The 13,583-nt window shown below is 39.9% G+C and overlaps 1 protein-coding gene across 1 annotated transcript; it reads right to left on the bottom strand.

Moving 5' to 3' along the window:
• Positions 1-1,977: 1,977 nt before the first annotated feature.
• On the bottom strand, positions 1,978-10,626 carry LOC104075446 (low-density lipoprotein receptor-related protein 5). The gene is made up of 6 exons (XM_009575958.1): positions 10,489-10,626; positions 10,363-10,403; positions 9,553-9,750; positions 5,569-5,765; positions 3,469-3,600; positions 1,978-2,057 (listed from the first exon to the last, which is right to left on the bottom strand). Exons 1-6 carry the CDS (start codon positions 10,624-10,626, stop codon positions 1,978-1,980), a joined length of 786 nt encoding a protein of 261 aa, XP_009574253.1.
• Between the last annotated feature and the right edge of the window lie 2,957 nt (positions 10,627-13,583).

The raw sequence follows: 13,583 nt of genomic DNA, 5'->3' as shown, positions 1-13,583 counted from the left end.
AAGATTTCCACACTTCTGCTCTGCTTTCTACACTGGCCTATTTGCTTGTCCATTGCTGATCAAAACAAACTTCGCTTCCCTGAAAATATGCATAGAACACACATAATTTTTACTTTGGTCTTAACACTTTGATTATTTGCATCAGAAAGCATCTAAAGCAAGAAACTGAAGATTAACTAAAGCAGGCTTACAATTTTATGACTGCACGAATAAAGAGCTAATTAGGTAGAATTACACATCCCTTTTAAATGACTGCAACCAAACCTTTGTTCCTTTCTCAAACATTCATGCCACTGCTCAAGCAGGCTTAGAGAAGACTTTCAAACAAAAAAAAAACAAATTAAAAAACCCCCCAAAAACCCCACAAATCAAGAAAGCCACCTGGTCTAAGAACTGAAGCTCCATTTTGAAACACAAACTTTCAGAGGTCAGTCATTCCTGGAAGGTACAAGGTACTAAGAGTTACTACTGACTAGGCCACCCTCCCCAGGCACTTCAGACTAGAGCCATCGGGCTCTGATGGGCATTACAAACTGTGACTTCATTATCTTCTACACAGGCAAGATTGGGTTCGGACACCTATCTAAAATCGTGTATTTGGACACATCCACCAAGACAGTAGTGGTCCAACACAACTTCTTAAGTAATTCCAAAGATCATAGCTCGAATGCTCACTTTGCTAAGAATACATGGTCAGGTGCAGCTGATTTACTTTCCACACTTACGACCCCTCTGCTTGTTGATATGGGAACTTCAAGCAAGTCCAGAGCATTTTCACAGCCAACAGAGGAAAACAGACTTAACATCACACGTCCGGAGGGAAGCAACACAAAACATCTACCTGCACAAAACAAGTACACATTCCCAGAGAGGAACTTATACTTGATGCCAGTTGCAATCTATCCATATATTTAATATCCGTTATTAGTGATGGATATCTACTGTAGAGCTAATTTTTTTTATTTATTCAGAGCAACTGTTTAGAACCAGAGAGAAAGCAAGAGTAAATCAACACCGAAAGCCAAACTACAGAATAATGAACTATTCTTTTAACACAGATGCGATACTTACGGCTTCAGTGTATCAATAGTTATATGTTTAGAAAAAGTGTAAAAACCCAGTGTTTCGGAGTTTCAATGCATACAGACACAACCGACAGCACAGCAAATAGTGGCACAGCCTGTTCTTGAATTCATGTTTTCTTAATTACCTAGACCCATTGCCATTCAACACTCTTTGTAAAGAGCTACAGAGCTCTCATACCTGAACATTACCAATACATATATATTCTCCAATATCCAAGAGAGCTGAAATTGCCTAAAAGCCTCAGGGCTCTTCTGCACAAGAATACTTTCTAACAGAGGTATACAGTAACATTATATAATTATATTTGCACCAGTAAACTTCCCATGCGGACACAGATTTTGAGAACAGAATGCTTTTTCCTCTTGCAGACAAATCCCCAGTAGTATTTGTGTAATTCACTTAAAAGCCTAACGTCAAAGAAGCTGATATGCCCAAGTGATTCTGTACTTTTGCACTTTTGCCCAAGCCAATAGGGAACAAAATGGAGAGGTGGTCAAACACTGTTACATCTGTAGTTCCTGACACAACTTTACTACAAAGGACTTGTGCGGAGAACAAAAAGTCAGTTCCTTGCAACCAAGGAGTTAATTAATAAGAGGGGAAAGAGAAGCACATGGATGTTGGCATAAGGCAGACAGGATAACAAAAGATGTGGAGCTTGGGAAAGAAATAATCCATAAAACTGAACCAAAAGGCCACATTCTTATGCAAAACCAGACTTCCTGTTCCCATCCCACTTTTTTGCCCTCCTTTGACAGAACACCCTTGACAGATTGTCTGGTCTGACAATGGAAAGGTGAAAGCACAGTATAAGCAGTCACTCCTGCTTGCGCTATCTGCCAAAACACCAAAAGCAGGCTGACCTTCATTCCCATTGCCAGAAACATGAGGTCAATATGAACGTCTAAAAAGGTTGTCCTGAGCATTCAGCAATGCTTTTTTAAAAGCTGTGAAAGGGGAACTTTCCAAAGCTGGAAGGAGGAAAGAGAAAGGTCTTTCAGCAGCTGCAAGAACTACCTTATAAGCCTTTCAATTGCAGCAGGATGAGCTAATAAAGCTGGCCCTTAAACCCTGAAGTTCAGCGTTCAAATTCTGCTTCAAGTTCACAAATGAAAGGAATCTATTATGCTTACTTTAGTACTCAGAGGAATCAAGCCACATCAGAAAATGACTGTACTCTTTGACTAGACTTGTTGAGAACGCATCGGAGATAGGCAGCAGAGTGTCTTTTACGCTGTTGGCAGAACATTCTCCAAAACCTTGCCTCCTAGCGTCCTACCGCCGTATCAGTGTTAATTGCCTGCTTTTGTAAGATGCATTTTAAAAAGAGGCTTCCTGATCAATGATAAAACCAAGCTTTCAAAGTATACCACTAGACTCAATCAGCTGATGGATACGAAATATGCATCTAGTTATACTTTCCAATTAAAGCATCTACTTTAGCTATTATTCTCTAAACAGCTTTCTACCGATAATACACAAGCCTCTCCTACTTCTCAGTGACATGGAACAGCCACCTAGAACCTTATTTTCTCTAGCTGAATTATCTCAAGAAGCAAACTTTATAAGCCTCCTCACACAAAGCCTTGCCTCGCTTTTTAAAATTAAATATAATGTCCAAAAAACACAAACTAGACCCAGGAAGAAAAAATTCCCAATGCAATTTTCTCATAAATCCTTCCCACAGAGCAGCCCAAAGGGAAACAGAGGGATGATTAATCTTCAGAACCAGAAAAACTGTATTTTTCGTTTAAATCTTAATTTTGAATTTTTCTGTACAGATTATTTCATGATAAAATTAATTGAAGCAGGGGCAACTCACTGGGTTATCTCTAAAATAGTATATGGGCACGTGGACGTGGCCTTGAACAAATTTTTGGCACATCTGTGTGCAGAACATGTCTCAAGCATATTGCTAACTTTGAGATGCAACTGGAAGGCAACAATTCAGCCACCACTACTACATCATTGACCACTACTAGACAATGAATGGGAGGGAGCAGAAGTCTGTCCATGGTCCATTGTCCAAATGGAAAGATGTCCTACAATAGCTTACTTCTAATAAAATTCTTCTGCAACGGGCTCCACATACTACTTCATTCCTACAGAGAACTGGCAACACAAAATACAGTCCAAAGACACAAAATACAGTCAAAATTCTCTGATTTCTAATGCAAGGCATTTCTTTAGTTCTTAAAAACCACCATCTTTGGTAGCTTGGCAGGAGATTTGGGTGCAAAATTTCTCCCATCTTCATCAAGACAAGAGTGACATTTCAGCGCGTCAGGCAGTTCCTCTCAACTCGCTTCTTCAAGGCTCAACTTTTAAGTGGCAAACCCAAAGCAAGTCAACACTGTCACTGTAGAAAAGCCAAGCTCCTACCTGATTTGCATGTCCTGCCATCGTCTTCTAGCTGCACACCAGTGGGACAGGCACAGCTGTAGAAGGGGTCTCTTGGAGACAGCAGGCACAGATGGGAGCAACCACCGTTGTTTTCTTCACATGGAGTGTGAACTTCAAGAAACCAAACAGATTTATTTTCATTTTTCTAGAACCCCTAAAGCCCTCTTTTCTCCATGAGGAAGAAATTATAGGTCCCAAATGACTGGCACAAGTTTTAGTGCTAAAAGACAGAGGAACCACAAAATAAAGTGTTTGATTCCGCCCTCCCCAGCATCTTACTTCTAGGGGCACCTAAATTGAGATGCACGCAAAAGCTGATTTTGAAAGAGCTGACAGCTCAGCACATTCTCACTATACAGTTCTTTCACTGTTTCTAAAGCTGAACACAGCTGAGAGCTTTGGACATGAGTTACTTTGTGGATGCTGGGTCAGCTAAGCATCATGAAAATGGAAAACAGGGCTTGGAGGGTGGTGACGGTGGGGGGGTGACCAGTTCTATGAAAGAAGGCAAAACACTGCTGTAATGTAGGAATTGTACAAATTGTTGTGTAAATATCTCTTCCTACTGCAAAGCTTTCACAGCAAGACATATCCCTGAATCACCAGGAAATCCAGAGGAGATACATGTAAAGTCAGCAATTTTGAAAATGTAAAAAAAAAAAGAACTGGGGGGGACAGGATGGGGATGGACACGACAACTGCGCGCACCTCATTTACATGGGAAAAAAAAATGGCAGCAAGAGATGAAACTGTAACCATAAATAATCATGGAGAATATTACCAGCTATTAAAAAACAAAAATTGCAAGTTGTGCAAGATCTCTCCAAAATCAATCATAGTTTGAATAAGCATCTGAAGTGCTTTACTATAAAACCCCAAAATTTCCAGCTAATTTGGCTTGTGTTACTTCCACTGACAGTCACAAAGAGGAAAAAAAGGGAGAGGAAGGAATCCAAGCCTGATCTTAATGAAGTCAATAGCATCTGAGCTATTTTCAGCATATGCTATTTCCCTATGTGCCATATTTTCTTTGTGACTGACCCAGAAATACTATGACCCAAGGCTGGGACATTCCCTGAGCTAAAAGCAATGGCAAGAATTCAGCACAGACAAACTCTTATCTGGAGCTCTGAGATAAACCAGGGTGCTGTGCATACCCGACAACTTCAATGAAAACTTGCACATGCTCCATCACCAAGATGATCTCCAAACTCCTTTTGCTTACTTTCAAGCCTGTTTACTGACATCCTATAAACTTTACTGGAATAACAAATATTATCTTTAGGGAAGCAGACTTTACAGTTGGCATAAATAAAGAAGCCAATCCAAATGGCAAGTGTATCTCCCCTCGGCAAGAGATAATTCTTCCCATAGCTACTCAACTGTATACATTTCCACCCATTGCTTTTAAGTCCCATTCTCTCAATCCTAAAAAAAACCTAGACCAACTGCCACATGGAATCACACGCATATACAAAACATATACAGCCTCATTCAATTCTCAGTTCTCTACACTTGCCTTCCTTTGAAGTAGCGTCATACATAAAGAAAAAAGAGGCACGTATATGTTTTATATAAAAGCTCAGAAGCAAATCCCTTCCATACCGAAGCATTCATTTGTTACGTATTGAAGATAAACATGATCAAGTCTGGACTGCAAAAACTGCACTTTTAAGTACAACATGAACATTACATATTTTGTGGTAATTCTACTTATTTGGGGAAAAAAAAGTAATTATAAGCATTTTTTTCAGTTGTCTTTAAAATAATGGTGTTAAAAAGATGCCAGGTGAGTCTTTATCATTCTCATTCCGATATTCCAAATCAAAAGATGTCACTGAAGTAGTGCACTGGATTTTGGATTTTGTTACCAACTGGATGATGAGTGAGCTCACACCAATCCAGGCTGGAATTTTCCAAGAAAGGTACAGGATTCGCATACTTATACCTTTAGCGACCAATCCCCCGACAAGTGTTCAAAACCTTACAACTTCACACTAACCATTTTTATGATTAAATGTTTTTCCTAATAGATAAGTAACAGTCACGCAAAAAGTTTCAGGGAAAGGTAAAACATACAGTATGGCTGCCGGTCTGGACTTAAGACCTGGATGTCCATCGGCGAATATAGGGCAGACAATATTTCTCTCCTTTTCTCTCCTGTCCTTTTGTTACAGGCATGAATGGAGCGTGTTTGCCAGTCCGTCCAATACAAAGTGTCCCCAGACAACGTCAGCGCAAAGGGATGAGTAAGACTACCTTCAACAACTTTTTGCCTAGATGAAAGAAAGAGCAAGGATTAAAAACGCATTGCTTCCACTTGTTACCACGCAGAAAAAAATCTGGCTTTGTAAAAACTCAGATAGGAATTGTCTTCTTTTAACAAATTCACTGGACCAAGAGATTCACCGGATGATAAAAGTGATAATCAGACTGAAAAATGTAAAACAAGACTTTGCCCCTTCATAGCAATAAGGACACAAATATACTGGGTTTGATAGTGACACAGTATCTGATTCCGCTCCACACTGACCTCTGAAAGGTCACACTGAAGTTCTTTAACAGGGCTGTGCAGATACCCAAACACAACTGCCTTTTGGAGGAAACACAGGTCTGAAGAGTGCTCCTCCAATTAAAGCATTACTTTTTTTGTCCCCCTGTGCAATACATGACATCTTTGCCCAGGATTTCAGTTGCACTCAGTCCTTTCTTGTAGCAGGAAAAGGAAGAAACAACCCAAGAGTCTCTTTAAATTACCCCTTTTAACTTGGTCAGCAGCAGAAACAAATTTTTTTGAAATTAGCTTTTTAAATGTAGAGCAAGGGTCACTTATATTTTTTCTAAGACTAAATATTTATTATCAATATAAATCAGAAACATTTCAGATGTTTTTTAATGACTTCATTCAGCCACACTTCTGTTCTGGGGATGCATTTATTTTCACATTGGTTATTAGCTGGACTGAAAGCCACAAAACACATGACATTTCTAACATATTTTCTAAACTCATAGGATCCCCAAATTTATACATATTGCAATAAATTTGTGTAATTTATATTCGGTAGTTTTGGAGATATTTTCTAAGTCAGTGAAAACATATTTGACAAGTCCTCAGTCAAACCAATATCAACTCAATCTTCACAAATTCATGCATTTTACATATGCACAGACACAAAGGCATACACACACCTTCCAAACCAGTGTTCTGACACAGCAAACCAGTATTCAAAATTTTTCATCATACAACTTTGAGAAAGCTGAAGTCTCAGCATCATCCTGAAGGAAAGCGAGAAACATATTTTTCTTATACCTATATTCAGATTTGCATTTAAATTGTTTCCATTGAAGAGATTAAAGAAAAAAACAAAAACACCTAACATTTGAGAAGGAAAGGATTCTGTTTCATTTTGAGCGACATAGGTACCATTTGCACTTCCCAGGGTGAGGGGGGAATATAAAAGACCCCCCAAAATTCTTCATATGTATTCAGACATGGACAAGTTTAGAACAGGCTGACACATGCAAACAGGTATTTGCATATACATGTACAAAGCAGGTAATGTGCAAAAAAGAAAACAATATAATTATTATTCATTCTGTTCTAGAGATAAAATTGAAACTGCTCTAAAATTTCTGTCCTTCAAATTATCACTACTTCTCTCACCATAAAACACGATAGAATAAATAGAAATCCTGATTTCACTTTCTCTTTCCACTCTAACTTTTGCTGTTGCTTCTTTACTAGTAACAGCAGTGGCTGTATTCTAGTATCGTAGCAGCTGTTTTCCACTATATATTGCCCTTATTTCCATCATTCTTAGATATCAAGTCTCTTCTTCTACTGTAATTACATCCCCTGAAACAGTTCCAGATGATGTGCTTGCAAACTGAAGCTTGCTAAGATGTAACAGCCAGATTGCTCCAGCAACGTTAATCCACCATGCAGAATGCATATTTCCTTTTTATTTGAATTCTGAAGTGATTCTTGGACAGGAGGGGTAGAAGCATTTGAAACACCATAAGATTTCTTTATCAACAAGTCTGGGTGAAATTTATATTCTCTATATTTAAGGAATAGATGCAACCTCCAAAGTCACCATCTAGTTTGAACCATTATTGAAGTTTAACTTGACACCAGAACCTAAGAGTCCCAACTTCACAGACTTCTGTTTCAACATTGATCAGTGGAAGGGAAAAAAGAATAAAAAATTAAGATCAATATTTGTGGCATTTTATTAATATGCATAACATTTTAAGAAGGAATTTTTATCATATGGTAACAATATAAAATATACATAGCTAGATGACATCAAGCTATTATATTGGACAACGCCTAAAAGTCCACATACAGTTAGACACAAGGAATTTCCACAATGCATCCTGCATAGGAATACCCTGACATCAAGTGTGCATTTGCACCCTCCAGCAGTTGAGTAAAATATGTGAGTAGTGTACACCAGTATGCCAATTTTTTTTTTTTTATGCAAAATACATTAATTTTTCCTAAAATACTGTTTCATTTATGGTTCAACAGAAAACTGCTTGGGTGGTGGTGGACATGCACTAACCTATCACAGAGTAATTTGGACAGATTGCTGGAATTAGTGTATTCAAAGGCTTGTTCCCTTTCAGGTGGCCTTCCTCTACCTTAAAATGAGCAAAATAAATTTTACTTACCAATTACAACTTTAAGTTTTTACACATACATGCAAGTAAAGTTTATACAATTTGTATGTGCGTGATAACTGCAGAATCAGGCTGGAAACCTTAACCTCTGCCACTTGCCCCCAAATTAGAGAAATATATTAATGTTATAGTGTATGAAAATCTCTCTTAGATTTTTAATTTTGAGAGAGCATTTTCCTTCTGTCTACGAACCTGCACCCAGCCTTCGAGCTACCACTCCCTTCCGTAAAGGCCTTTTCCCTTGCCTATACTTCTGATTGTCAGTCACTACTTGTTAGTTACTACAATGCCACCATTATCTAGCTCTTACATAGTGCTCTCAAAGGAACTTCAGAGCGTTTTATAAAGGATGTCAATATTGTTATTCCTCTTTTAGGAGTGTGAAAATCAGACACAGAATGCACCTTGGTAAAAAAATTGAAAAACACCATGGAAACCGCAGTGTTTTTTTGGGGGGAGGCATATTGTTCTATTACTCAGTTATGCCTAAAATAAAACTCCTCCAAGCAAAATGATTTCATAACACAGACATTTAAAATGTTATGAAATAATGAAAATGAAAATGTCATTTTAAACTATCTGAAGACCAAAGCCAGACCAGAATGCAGAGACTTGCCTCCTCAGCAGGATGTTTCACTGGCAGATGATACTCACCCTTCAGATGACACACAACCTGCCCATTGAACACTGCATAGAATTGAAGGTGCAATCTCAAACGTCTAGGTCTGCCCTGTCTGAAGCGTCAGCTCTCTTTGTCTACAAAAGCCAAAACTCAACAGCACACTTGGACAGGAGCCACCAACCAAAACTTCCATACTGTGCTTTCTATCAAGCTTTAGGAAAATCTGGTTCCTGCTCGCTCGCAGTCTGAAGTAAGCTGAATTTGGTTAATTTATAGGCTTGCCACAAACGACATCTTTGGATGCGACAAGTGTGTCTCAATGTATATTTCCTGCCAAAAAAAAATACAGTAATAATACTGTAAAATCCCAGTCACTAGTTAAATGTTAGGTTGCCTAGGGCCAAGGATAAGCATCTCCAACTATCTTCAAGACAAATATGAGCCTAAAACTGAAAAATCCTGCTGTACAAGAAGGCTATATCAACAGCCCATAGTGAAATACTGATACATACAGTCTTACTTTTAAAACCAGTTTTATAGGATGTGAGGCTATTTTACTTTTTGCAAGGCTATTAACAATTGCATTTAAAAAGAACAATAAGGTATTGGCATTATTCTAGATTACTGAAAAAAAAAACCCTCAGTATAAAACAAATGCAGGAGGTGAGAAATAACTTATTATATTATATTATAACCATAACTTATTATATTGTTATATTATATTATAACGATATTATTGACTAAAGGAAACTTACCTAAAGGAACCATCCAGATTTGCCCTATGAATGAAACTCAGTTTTGCATCAGCCCAGTACAGTTTCTGCTCATCAAGATCTATCGTGAGTCCATTTGGCCAATAAATATCTGAATCGACAATTATTTTTCGCGTGCTGCTGTCCATTCCTGCCCGTTCTATTCTGGGTGTTTCACCCCAGTCAGTCCAATACATGTATCTGAAAAAGAAAGTAGAGATGCTCACAAATTAAATCACAATACACACTGGTTAGCTTCAGGAACAGAAGGGATAGCAACTCTTTGCAAAGCCCCTAGGTGTATATACATAGAGTGGTGTATATACACAAATGTATATTGCCAAAACTTTAACATACTTGCTAACTTATTAACAGTTCCAGAGGGTGCAAAAAAAGTCCTTCATGAGAGCATCTCTCACTAGCATTGCCTCTGCATAATGTATTACCTTTCTCTGTCAATGTTGGGCAGCATCTGATTATCATAAGCATTTACAACTGAGTATCATCCTTGTGTGGCCAGTTATTACAAGTTAATATCCTAAATCATATTCTGAAGCAACTAATTACTTATCCAAGCAGGCAATAACCGTAGCTGAACTTCCTTTTGCAAGTCTGTACACAGAAAAGAACAAAATCAAGTGCCCTGAAATTCGTATCTGTCAATAAATAAATCATGAATCCGTGCAGATTTAGAATGACATTAGATTAAATTTTGGGATGCTTTTTTTTCCCTCCCATCCATGTCCCAGTTTCCCTGTCACTCCACCTATGGGCAACTTAAGTTGCCTGAACTGAGACATTAACAACACTTACGAATTGGAAAGGACCAGATCAAAATGTGGCAAATCACACATCTGCATGAAAAGTTGAGACTGTACAGTTAGGAGAGAAACTGTCTGATCAGAAGAGGACAGGCAGTTCCCAGCTGGCAAACATTACCCAGCGTAATATATCCAGGTTGCAAATTCGGCATGCCAGGGGTGCAAACACAACACAGCCAACCCCTTGCACAGCTACCTCAGGCCAGTCAGGGAAAGAATATTGCTTTCCCAATGCCAACACAGCCATTTCTGGCATGGTCGGCTTCAGGAAGCCTTTGACCTGAGCGAGCCCTCAGACAAAACTAAGCGTCTGTGCACTGGACTCTCCAGCACTCCGGGTTCATCGCGCTATATTAGATCGCCGGATGGGCACCAGCTGGGTAGGTGCACTGAGCTACACCTAAGCTAAGTCCTGCTACCACTGGAGCTGCAGAAAAGCATGGTAAAGAGGCATCTATTCCATCTTGCAGAGCGCATGCTTAGCCAGACTTTTCACAAGCCGGATTATCCCAGACCCTCAGATCCCCTGAAGAAGACAGCACTGGCTAGGCACCACAGAGGAAGTAAACAAACGTGCATTGTGAAGACACTCGGAGGAAAAAAGCTTCATGGTTGCTTTTATGAAAGAGAATGCCGTCCACTTTGGGAATGAAGGAGGGACTACATTTGTAATTGCTGTCATGTTCCTCAGCGGGATTTCTCCCCTTTGCAACAAAAGATGCTCCTGTAAACCGCAGTAGCTCTGTAGCTGCTTCATGTGCAGCTGGGGCCATCATTTCAGCCAAGCAGGACAGGCAGCTGTACAGTTATTCCCAGCATGTCCCTCACAACTCAGTTAGGCTTAAAATGCTCTGATCTCCACGTACATACTGCACCCCGTTTCAGCTGTACCTCCAGTTCCAGCGCAGTCACAGCACCTAGTTAGTCCATTCTGATCATAGCAGCATATATCATCATTAGCATGTTTATCCCACTGAAGAGGGGAATATAGATAAAAATACAGATAGATAGACAGAGAGACAGACAGAAATGACTCACTTGTATCACAGTACACATACTGTGGGAGGGTAAAACAAGGAGTTTTCTAATTGAAATGCTAAAGCTTCCATGCAGATGAGTCCTCAGGCTTCTGAGACAGCTCACCTCAGCGTGGCTGCAGCGGACTCGTGTCCCCAGGTGCCTTCCCCAAAACACCTCAGGCCCAGCAGCCAGGATAGACTGACTGCTCCTGAAGAAGTGACAACAGTAGCTGAGCTGCCCCAGTTCACAGGACAAGCTACGAATGTAAATTGCCACTCATTTTGGTTTTCCTTAACAAGTCAGGCTGTAATTTGTGGCAGCTCAAACTGTGTGGGGAAGCAGCTATTGACAAACAATGGAAGCCAGAGAAAAGCAGACATAAAAGAAACTGTCTGTGCAACCAGCTGGTGAATCAGACCGTGAAACTGATCCGGCCAAATACTCATTTTTGGTCAGGTTAAATCAGTTCTCTGATCGGGCTTACCTGCACTAGCTTGAAGTATTCAAAGGACACCTTGAGCCACCTCTACAGGAATGAAGATGGACAAAAGATGGACTGTTGAATTAAGAAAAACCTGGCTATTAAAGGTGACTTTGGGCTATATCGTATGGCTATGACCGTCCCACACTTATTCATATATAGAAATGTATAAATGAAGACTAAAAAGGAGCTTAGACCAAAATCAGAAATCCCATGACAGTTATTTAAAAGGAAAAACAAAGGAGACAAAACCAGCTAAGTCCAATTAAACCTTAAAAGCAGGTTAACATAAAAAGGATAAAAAACATCCCCCAAACTACCCTTGAGCAAAATTCCTCTCCTCAAGACTCCCATTGAAACTGCAGCCTGCCCTGAAGCTCAATCCATTCAGATGAAGAAAAGGAAAAAAAAAAGTCTGTAAGCCAAAGGGCCCTCATGGCTTTTCTATATTAAAGGAGCTCCAGCTCAAGAGCCTCTCCCCCCAAAAAACCCTGTTGCCTAATTTCATAGGTGATGTGTGTTTATCCTTGGCCACACAGAGACTGCCTGACAAACACAGTACTTTCAACTTCACACATTAATTTGCCACAGGAAAATTACATCCCTACATTTTAGCTTGTTAACAGGTATCAAACTCAATCTGCATCAATGCCCGTGCCATTCAAAGGTCTATTAGCAGTATTAGCAAAGCAACTGTACTGCAAAGGAAGGCTAGCAGGATGAAGATGCATTTAGACAACATGTAGAACAATCTGAATGCAGGCAGCGTTCTTTCAAAGCACTTCTCTCCCAGTTGGACTTTTTTAACGCAACATATAAAAGATTATTATTACCCTGTCACCACCTCGTCCTGATTGTAGGCTGTCTCTGCAATCCCGTAAGTATCATAAAGCTGACCTTCGTGGTGAACTTTTCAGAATATATTGAGTCTCTGCAGTAATCAAGCACCTACTGAAGTAATGGTTTTCTTCCCCCCACGTGCTACAAAGCACCCCCATGGTCCATCACAGGAAAGCATGCCAAGCAATCGAATGGCAAAAGCAATTCTTGTCTCCATTTAACCTCCTCCCCTTTTCCAACAGGTTTCCACCATTTCGGCAGGCAGCAGGTGCTCAACTGCGATGAATTACAGGAAATCAGCTCTGGTTTAGGGATCTCTTAACACATCAAGACCCTGAACCTGGAGTTTGGATATCACTGTAAGAAGAGATCAGCTCTTCCTGCAGCAGGAGTGAGAGTCTCTGGTCTACGTAAGCCTATTTAAAACCATGCCGCTGCCAAATGGAGCGGTCTCTTCCCTGGTTCCTACCCCTGGTGCCGACATTAGCAAGAAAAAAACCCAAAAACTTTCAGTTACCTTACAAATGATCAGTCTGACCAATGGTCCCACAGCAGTGGTGCTTAAACAGAAGGAACAAATAAAGGCAGTGGCCACACAGCTGAAGCCACCTATGAAACTTCCCCAGAGAAAGAGGCATCACCCTCCAACTCCCTCTAGATAAGTCAGTCACAAATTAGGGCCTTGGACTCTACAACTAGCTAGGGCAGTCCTCTTCATTCCTCTTCTCCCACTGTAACATCTAGGCTGTTTTGACATTTTTTGGTCAACACAAGGCACAACACAGCATTGGACATCAGACTCTAATAGACCATAAAATGTCATGTTTTAAATGCATGCCTGTGTGAGATTTTCAAGAATGCATGAAGCATCA

This window comes from Fulmarus glacialis, unplaced genomic scaffold (assembly GCF_000690835.1).
Source record: "Fulmarus glacialis isolate BGI_N327 unplaced genomic scaffold, ASM69083v1 scaffold49524, whole genome shotgun sequence".
Lineage (NCBI taxonomy): Eukaryota > Metazoa > Chordata > Aves > Procellariiformes > Procellariidae > Fulmarus > Fulmarus glacialis.
The sequence above is the reverse complement of the archived record's forward strand: the minus strand, read 5'-3'. Positions and strand labels throughout refer to the sequence as shown.

Excerpts from the sequence above, each read along its gene's own strand:
- LOC104075446 (XM_009575958.1), bottom strand. The coding sequence starts at position 10,626 with ATGCCAGAAATGGCTGTGTTGGCATTGGGAAAGCAATATTCTTTCCCT. Across the intron at positions 5,766-9,552 it reads AATCTGGATGGTTCCTTTAG|GCAAAAAGTTGTTGAAGGTA; the intron begins GTAAGTTTCCTT and ends TCTTTCATCTAG. Across the intron at positions 2,058-3,468 it reads TGGCAGGACATGCAAATCAG|CTTTGGAAAGTTCCCCTTTC; the intron begins GTAGGAGCTTGG and ends TCCTCCTTCCAG.